We start from the raw sequence: 9,860 nt of genomic DNA on the forward strand, positions 1-9,860 counted from the left end.
AACATTATTGTTATTTTTAGTGTTCAATTAATATATTTTGTTAGTATTAGTATTGATTTAATTTTGAATTGAACTTAATTAGAGTTACTAATATCTATGGACTATAAATTTTATTAGATAATTTAAAATTCTAAGTCTCAAAAACGTAAAAAGAATATTTAATTCCAAATACAGTCATTTTTTTAAAAAAATATTAAATTAAATCAAGCCAAATCATTAATTAATTTTTTTTTCTTTTTAGATTTGACTCAAATTTTAATTAGATTTTATACGTCCCGCTCATCACCGCAAAATAATAACAAAAAAATTGTTTATGCCCTAACTTTCTCATATCACAAAGTTAGGGTAAAATGCATTTACAATCTAACCTCTTCATACTATAAAATAAGAATAAATTCCATCAGACCCTCTAACTTCATCATTCCATAAAATAAGAATAAAAAAATAGTTTACACTTTTTTTTTTCATACCTCCGTACATTCTAATTTATTATATCATAAATAACTATAGAATTTGTTCACACTCTAACTTTCTCATTCCATAAAATAAGGATAAAATTTGTTTATAATTTAATTTTTTCATGCCATAAAATAATGATAAAATTTGTCTATATTTTAATTTTATTTTATCATATAACAAAATAAAAATTAAAAAATCTGCTCACACTTAATCTCTTCATACCTAATAATGTTAAAAATAATAAAAAATCCCATAAATTTACAAACATCCTAACTTTATCAAACCACCAAATAAAAATAAAATCTATTTATACGATCACATCATAAAATAAGAATAAAATCTGTTTGTATTCTAATATTTTCATACCATAAAAATTTAGAATAAAATCTATTCACACTTAAACCTATTATTAATTCAAAACATAATTATAAAATCTATTCACACTTTAAACAAAGAAAAATAGAAAAAAGAAAAAAAGGATGGTGCTTGTGTGAGTTGGACAGCGGCAAAATCGAGAAATATTAGTACTAGTATAACATATTTAACTGAAATGGCTCCATGTAGATTACGGCATTAGTACAAGTAAAGAAGACAAACTCCGTACTTCCAAAAACACTATAATTTTCATTCAAATAAAGCTTCCAATGAAGGGGTCTCTGTATATTTGAGGATTCTGTGGAAAGAATCTTTTGATTTATAGTTCAATCTATAATAATGGCTGAAGAAATTTGTTTCTTTACTAAGGTATGGTTCTTTTTCTCTCTTTATTTTAGAGTATATTGTGTATGAGATCCAGCTTAAAAGTACTTCTTGCTGAGTTTTACAATCATGTTGAAGCTGAACTATCTTCCCCTTTACTAATTGGTTTCTGGGTTTTTGCAAGAATGTGAATTTATGGTGGACTGGGGATTTTAGTGAGAATTTTTTACTGTATTTTGAATTTTGTGATCTGGGTTTTGATTTTTTTTTGTTTTTGTTTTGGGGTTTCATTATCTTGGTTTCGCATTAAACAGAGTGGAAGAAAAAAATTGATTTTTTTTTGGCTGTTTGTTCGTGGGGTTGTTGTGATATGCAATTTTTTCAGCTAAAATACTTGTTGGAGTATTGGTTATGTTCTCAAAGAATTGATAAGCTCATGTTTGGCTGTAGATTTTAAAGTTTGGAACTTGAAGATTTGTGTTTGTGAAGTTGTGATTTTCGAAATTTGAGGTTGTGGATATGTAATTTACTTGGAAAAAATTTGAAATGTTGTGAATGGAAGTCCCAAAAACTCGAAGTTGAAAATTTCGTGGCTAAACAAATATTTGAAGATAAAATTTCAAGAACTACTCCGAAAATTTATGGCCAAACAGTAGCTAAGGAAGATGTATTGCTGGTGAGAACATTTTTATGTTTTCTTTTTGATGGTTGTTGACTTCCTGGAGGTAAATTTTATGGAATCAACTCAGATTGACATGTTATAGTCTCATGCTCAATGGATACCTTCTATGAAAAAGAACATGTGGTTGTTCGAAAACAGTTTGCCTTGTCCCTCAAGCCTTTTAAGTTTAATTGCTCAGTAGGCCGTAATTAGAGATTATGTTGCTCGGACACTCAAAAGTGTTGCCACACCGTGTTGGATCCTCCAAAATGCATAGGATCCCGGACGACATATTTGAAGAGTCCGATAAACATAGATTAGAGGTGTATTTAAGTTGCAATTTTGTTTTCCACCTAGTTCATTGATATTCTTCTTTTATTTGACTGTCAGGATGCTCTCATCATAAAACCTCCCAAGAAATCTCCGGCATTGTTAAGGATGATAGTTATAGTGTTTGCAATGGTCTGTGGTGTTTATATCTGTTCAACCTGTCTTAAACAGACTAACACTGAGACAACAAGAAAACTCTTGAATATCGAAGTTATAGAAAGGCCTTGTCATGAATATGATACCGACCGATCTCAGATTCCATACTTGCATTATCCTAAACCGAAAACCTTTAGCAGGTAGGTATTTGAGTTATTTAGATTTGCTTATTAATCTTCAGTCTTTCTGCAAATTTGTCTTTTTAGTCATTGTATCTCCTTTGTCTATCTATTGTAGGGCTGAATGTTCCTGTAATCCTGTACGTCTGTTTGCCGTTCTGTCAGCACAGAGGTCTGGAAGTGGATGGTTTGAGACACTATTAAATAGTCATATTAATATAACCTCCAATGGTGAAATTTTCTCTGTCAAAGAGCGGAGAGAAAATGCTTCCTCAATCCTGAGGACTTTGGACATGGTTTATAATTTGGATTTGTTCACGAGTGCTTCCAAGAATCACTGTTCGGCTGCGGTTGGCTTCAAATGGATGCTTAATCAGGTAAAATCATTTTGTTAATTCACATGCTTTCTGTGCCATGTCTTAATCATAAAGTTTGGCTAAGTTGTAGCCAGGGATATAAAAATGCCGAGGAAGGGTAGACATCTTTTATCAATAGTTGATCACACTTGAAGAAAGTGGTTCATTTTTTATGCTTCTTTCATAGTCTTGAGATTTTCAGACAACTTCAATTCAAACACTAATAGACTCCTTGAGATAGGGAGATCCTTTGCCTTTTGAAACACTTTAGTTGTCACAGTGGACGGGCCTTACCTTAACAGAGCTTTTTTGAGAAATGGAGTGTAACACTCAACCTCGTTTGGATAGTGCTAAGGACTCTTAGTATTATTGTAAGAAAATTTGTATACTGTTTGAAAATTGGCTAAGCAATATGCCCTTTGTAAAGCGCTAGAATTTATTTTTGGGAGATTCCAATTCCTTGTATTGATTTGGAGAGGATTTGATCTAAATCGGTATCTTTTTATAATTATTTTAAAGTTTTCATCTGGCTACTGATTGTGCCACAAGAAAACTGTTGGCTGAGTTAGATTTGGTCAGGTTGAGCCATTAGGATTAAAAAATTATTATCTTACCATATAAGATTTATTTTGTAATTGAAAACATTTAGCTTTCTATACTGCATTGCATATACTTCCCCCGTTTCAATTTGTTTGTCTAATTTCAAAATTTAAGAAAGTAAAGAAGGTAGTCTTAAACTAAAGATATGTAGAATGTATCAAAATGTTTTTTAATCTTGTGGTTTTAAACCTGCCACTTGAAAAGTTGAAACTAAAGAGAGTTGCCAAAAAGGAAAAATGACATTATTTTTGAAATGGTCTAAAAAAGAAAGTAAGATGAACAAATTGAACTAGAGGGAGTAATAAAATCATGGTAGTGATCCATTCAGGATAAGTATTGTTGATCATGCATCAAGTGAATGGTATTTTGAGATTATGTCTCATCATATTAGTTGGTGTGTTTGTCAGCACTCATCTGTGTGCGTAACAGAAAAATGCATGCTTTATATACCAGCTCTCATAAATATGCTAAACTTTGTTATTTACAGCCTTATTGCGTAGAGTATGATCTAGCAGGATATTCAATATACGATGTCTTCTGTCTAATTGCTTATTTCGGAAAAATTGACCGACCAATCTTGACAAACACAGGGGTTGATACAATATCACAAGGAAATCGTTGAGTACTTCAACAATAAAGGTGTCTCCGTAATATTTCTTTTTAGAAGGAATCTGCTGCGCCGTATGGTTTCAGTGCTTGCAAATTCCTATGATCGTTATGCTAGACTCTTGAATGGAACACACAAGTCTCATGTGCACTCAATTGAGGAGGTAATTCCTTCAATCCATTTCTCCCTATTGTGTCATAAGACTATACAATCTGATCATTTTGCGGCTTTTTCTAGGCTTCTACTCTTGCGAAGTATAAACCAGAAATCGATACAACATTATTAATCACAGATTTGAAGAGAATGGAGGCGTCAACCAAACAGGCATTGGAGTACTTCAACAGTACTCGGAACATATTTTTGTATTATGAAGATCTTATCAGAGACCACACGGTAAGAATATACATTTCTGAAACTCTAAGTCTATAACCATTTTGTCATAAATCACTGCATGTAATTTAAAGCCAAGAAGTGTAGATAATTTCTCTATGACCTGATATATCTAGTCAAGTTTCTTGTTCAGAAACGTATGCACTCTGTTAAGTTTTCCATAAGCAAAGAAATCTGCCTCTACTGGCTCGAAACATTTTGATTTACCCTCCTTTATACTTCGCTTCCATCCATACCCTTGCCATTAGTAAGTCGTCTCATATTTGTCCTTGACTTTTGACTGTGTTCCAGTGTGGACTTGGGGATGAAGATCCAAATTTACTGCATTGTCTTTTATATGGTTTGAAATTACCCTCTGCTATAATTCTTGTTGGAGCTCCCTTCGAGTCGAGCAGTTGCTATTCAATTTGCTAACGGTAAAGATATGACTGTCAATAAAGTATAACAAAGGATAAAATTAAGACATTTCATGTAGTAGAGGAAAGCTTTTGCCCCTTTTTCCTTCTTTACCTGACCAACTGGCTGGGCACTAAATGAGTGAAGGGCTAATTCATTCATTCGTTTCCCTTGTTATCCGTAAATATACTTGTTCTTTTGTGTTGCTCATTATTTTCTGGATTATTTGCAGAAATTGGGAGACGTTGTAGAGTTTTTAAGATTGCCACAAATGAATTTAACTAGCCGCCAAGTTAAGATACACAGTGGACCACTGCAGGAACATATCAAGAACTGGGATGATGTGAATAAGACATTAAAAGGAACAGCGTACGAGAATTTCCTTGACTATTAAATTTTTCGCCTTTGTTTTTTGATGAAGGCGGAGATGTAGATATAAAGAGAAATCTAGTTTAGCTCCAGTTTTCCTTTTCTTTCCATATTGCAAGTGTAAGTATCAAATAGTTGTGTCTTCTTCTTTTATTATCCAATCTTTCAATGTTGCTGGCTTGAGGTTTCTAATCTCTTCTGTAAGTTAATTATGAAAAGACTAAATGTGCCAATTGGTGCATGTGATGAAAGTTGATTTACTTCTTCAACTTATTCATTACTTAGTATAGTATTTTGATTAATTTTTTCCATCCAATATCTACGATGGAGTCCAATTAAATTTGGATTTGCGCAGGTAAGTCCCCATTAGAGGCAAATCACTTTCTAACAAAGGTAACTACATATTCAATGAGACTCTCTTGGAAAGAAAAAGGCAATCAAAAGGAAAATGAATGAGATAAAAAGTATTCAGGGAGACTGTTGGAAAGAAAAACATAATTAAAAGGAAAAATGAATGAGATAAAAAGTTAATGTAAACTTCTTTGAATCTAATTAAAGTAATAATTAGCAAGAAGACTTGCCTATAAATAGGCTTACCAAAAAAATTAAAAATACGAAAATTTAGGTGTACTAATTAGCTGTTATTCTGTCATAATATTTAAATTTGCTAAGATAAAGGAGACTAGCTAATAATCTCCTGAATACTTGGACAAGTTTCTTTTGAATCACTTTTCAAATATTTCCATTTGATTTAAGACTGCAAACTACAAGTTGACCTTTGAAGAACTCCTGCTTTACTTGCGGAATTGACTTCGTGAAGATGTTTGTTGCTTGCTCATTTGTATAACAAGACTTCAAAGTTATTTTTTCCAGTAGAACAAGATTTCAAATAAAGTGATCGCAAATATCTATGTGCTTTGTTCTACTATGAAATGCTGACTTCTTCGATATCGCAATAACAAATCTATTGTCTAAAAAAATCTCAGTTGTACCAGCTGAAATCTGATAAAACTAACAACTCTCCTTGATCAAACTGCTTGACAAGCTGTAGAAGTTGTTGCAATATATGTAGCCTCTGAAGTTGATAAAACCACCATTTCCCGCTTTTTAAACTCCATGAAATTGCTTCAGATTCAAGATTAAACAAGAAACCAAATCTTCTCTTTCTATCATCAACGTTGTTTGCATAGTCACTATCAACAACATCAATTAATGTGAAATTTGTCACCTTATAATATTAAATTTCATGATCTGTTATCCATGCGATATATCTTAATACTCTCTTTGCAGCTCTAAGATGAAGCTTACTTGAATTGTGCATAAGTCTCGATATGACGCCAACAGAGAAAAAAATGTATGGTCTTGTATGAGACAGGTAGTTCAAACCACCATCCAAACTTCTAAAATGAGTTGCATTTGTCATTTTAGAACCATCATCACAACACAACTTCTCATTAATATTCATCGGCGTGGCAACAATATTACAATTTACCATATTGATCTTTTTTAAATGTTTTGTTGCATATTTTTCTTTGTGAAAGAAATATACCATCAACTCTCTGTTTTACCTCAAAATCAAGAAAATAATGCAGTAAACCAATATCAGACATCTCAAATTTTTTCATAATGTAGTATTAAATTTATGACGATACTCACTCTAATCCATATATATATATATATATATATATATATATATATATATATATATATATATATATCATCGACAAAAATACATACAATTAGAAAACCATTCTTGCATTTTTTTTTATATTAAGAGTAGACTCATTGATGCTCTTTTGAAAACCACTCTCCTGAAAATAAGAATCAATTTTGAAGTATCATGTCCGTAACGCTTAAATTCCATTAAGTGTCTTTTATTACTTGTTACTATTATCTTCTTTGCCATTAACCAAAAACCTTCGTGTTGTGAGACATAAATTTGTTTACTTCCTTAGAGTCAGTTGGTTTTGATGATAGACATTTAACATTTTACTCACAAACCTCGCATGCATTGAAATAAAAAAGAAAGTAATCTATGCAGACAACACCAAGATGGAAAAGAATATGTGATTGATTACGAAGAAGGAAACCATCAATCTAAAAAATTAGGATCAACATACAGATAACCCAAATCCATCATATAGCTCACCTTGAATGACACACGAAATCAATCTATCTATAAAAGGAAAAGATGAAAATTAAGTCAAAGATCCAAGATATAATGACCAGACATGAAAAAAAATCAGGCCAGCTAAGTTAAGCAAGATGGAGCAACAAATCACGCCAAGGACTCAAGATCGGCTGATCAGACAAGAATCAAGCCAACAAAATCGAGAAGGATAGAGAAGCGATTTACCATACACATATCTGATGTGAACATGGATCGACGAATCTCCTCAATCAAGGAATATCTCAACTATCCTTGATTTAGATAAAAATCCCTTGGGTTATTCCTTAACAAGACCAATCCTCAAATACTGTACAATCCTCAGGTAGCCTTAATTCTGAAGTACGCACTTCCCTTGAACTTGTACGATTTACTTCTATCATCTTTCATAAAAGCATTGTATACTTAAGAGCATATCACTGAAAAAGAAAAGAAAAAGAAAAATTTGAGTGTAGGTTATACAGGTATAGGTTTTGTCAATTAGAAGTTTTGATTTGCATATCAGACGTGAACTCTGCAAGAATCGTCTGTGACTCACTAAGTTCCATACTACTTTAAAGGAAACCCTTAAAACCAAAGGGGAATGGACTAGGCACCACATTGGTGATCTGGACCAGTATAAAATTTTCGATGTCATTTACATACTGTGATTGTATTGCTATATCTTCATTTCACTTACACGTAGGTAAGTCGATTGATCATTACTGGAAGTCGATGAAAAGTAGTTTTTACTTCACCCCCTCTTGATTATCAATTGGTATCGGAGCATGTCTCACCATCTTAGTCCAAAATGACAAATTATCAGATCCCTTGAGCTTTACTTCAAGACGGACACTCTTCACACGGTCCACCATAATTCAATGGACAACATTATTCTTACTGAAAAAATAGATTCACAATTTGTCTGCTCAACTGATCATCAAGCAAGTATAGTGATCAATAAGGGCCCAAAGCCTATTTCTGGACTAACTGAAAAGGATGCACTGAAAAACCATTCGATCCTGAATCATTTGACATCATTAAAGAACAACAAGAGGTAATATATACTAATGATAAACTCGGTATGTATTGAAACACACAGACAAGTGTTAGACAATATTAGACCAAGCAAAAAAAGGCTAGAGACAGTCTCAAGTGGCTCGTTGCACACCGGAGGTGCAAACTCAGTCGAAGCAATTACAAGAGAGATAGTAAGTTCTAATTCAAACTTTTAAATAAATAATTAGTTGATTTATATATATCAATATAAATTTCAGTTTTTTATTTATAGGAAAATAATTGGAACGCTCGTGGATAAGGATGGCAATGAAATTGGGAGGTGTCGGTTTTGCAATCGTTCACTTACTGGTCTGGTCCGGTTCTAGTTAATCCCGATGAGAATCAGTAGGTAGTGGGTCCCGAGATAGGTAACAGAACAAAAACAAAAAATTAACGGTTAGTTCCGGTACGGTAAATACCAGTTTTGGTCCTGGTCCCCTTCATTTTTTGTAAAATTATAATTGTGAATTATCCATTGAGAGCCGTTGGGTAACCAGTTGTGGGCCCCACCAACGACTCTTTCACCCACTTTACTTTACCTTACACCCCCTCCCCTAACTTTTCTTAATACCCTTCACTTTTAAAAACTAAATTTTCATTATTTTTCTTACCTTTAATTACCACAAAATTTTCATTCTTTTCATTCAACTCTCTACTCTCTTATCTCTTATTCTTTTTGAAATTATGAATTTGGTCTTTGAAAATTGGATACGGAGCTTCAAAATTCAACTATCAACTTTCAATTTTCGACTTTCGTTCATACACATCTACTTTTTAAGTAGAAGTTCGGTACGTTCGTTCCAACTTCCATCTCATTTTTTTCATTTAGTTACTTATATATTTGCAATAATTATATATTTATTTTGTGAGTAAATATTTATTTGCATTACATTTTCGTATTATATATAATTTACTCACTTTTCATATTTGAATATGAATTATGGTAAAAATATTGTTGAAAATGGTAAAAAAAAGCATAGTTGAGATGGTTAATAATATGATAAACTTTAGATCCACCACTAGTAAAAAAATCGATAGTTCTTCTAAATCTTAAACTAAAAAATCTTGTGTAGTCAGAATGAATACGAATGATTATACGCATGTTAATGATACTACTTTTTGTATTGCTAGTAATTGTGGATTAGATCCTTATCATGAACATATACAAAGAAGATTTGATAATTTTGATGAGGAATTGCCTGAAGATGATAATTATAATGATTATATTGATACGCCTAATTTTGATGATGATGATGAAACTGAGTCACCTCTGCCAGTATTCTCAGTCCCTCTCCCAATTTCGCTCCTAGTCCCTTTAACTTTCGTTGTCCTGCTCCCGTTCCCCCTACATCCTAGGCTTAAGGTAGAACTTGCTAAAAAATCAGTTGTGTGACAATTTATGACAAAAAATGAATATAAAACACAAGCTATTTGTAATGAATGTAAAAATAGATTGAATCATAAAATTGTAGGAAAACAAGGTGGGACGGTATATTTGAGTAATCATTTAATA

At 32.3% G+C, this 9,860-nt stretch overlaps 1 protein-coding gene across 1 annotated transcript; it reads left to right on the plus strand.

Moving 5' to 3' along the window:
* The first annotated feature begins 663 nt into the window (after positions 1-663).
* Positions 664-5,411, plus strand: LOC101249244 (uncharacterized). The gene is made up of 6 exons (XM_004234621.5): positions 664-1,203; positions 2,210-2,445; positions 2,543-2,801; positions 3,971-4,150; positions 4,225-4,380; positions 5,006-5,411. Exons 1-6 carry the CDS (start codon positions 1,174-1,176, stop codon positions 5,165-5,167), a joined length of 1,023 nt encoding a protein of 340 aa, XP_004234669.1. The 5' UTR covers positions 664-1,173; the 3' UTR covers positions 5,168-5,411.
* Positions 5,412-9,860: the final 4,449 nt, after the last annotated feature.

Source organism: Solanum lycopersicum, chromosome 3, assembly GCF_036512215.1.
Source record: "Solanum lycopersicum chromosome 3, SLM_r2.1".
NCBI classification, from domain to species: Eukaryota; Viridiplantae; Streptophyta; class Magnoliopsida; order Solanales; family Solanaceae; genus Solanum; species Solanum lycopersicum.

What these genes read in the sequence shown, in the direction of transcription:
- LOC101249244 (XM_004234621.5), top strand. Translation starts at nt 1,174, where the DNA reads ATGGCTGAAGAAATTTGTTTCTTTACTAAG. An exon ending in AAATTTGTTTCTTTACTAAG is followed by an intron (nt 1,204 to 2,209) that starts GTATGGTTCTTT and finishes TTTGACTGTCAG; the next exon opens with GATGCTCTCATCATAAAACC. An exon ending in AAACCGAAAACCTTTAGCAG is followed by an intron (nt 2,446 to 2,542) that starts GTAGGTATTTGA and finishes TATCTATTGTAG; the next exon opens with GGCTGAATGTTCCTGTAATC.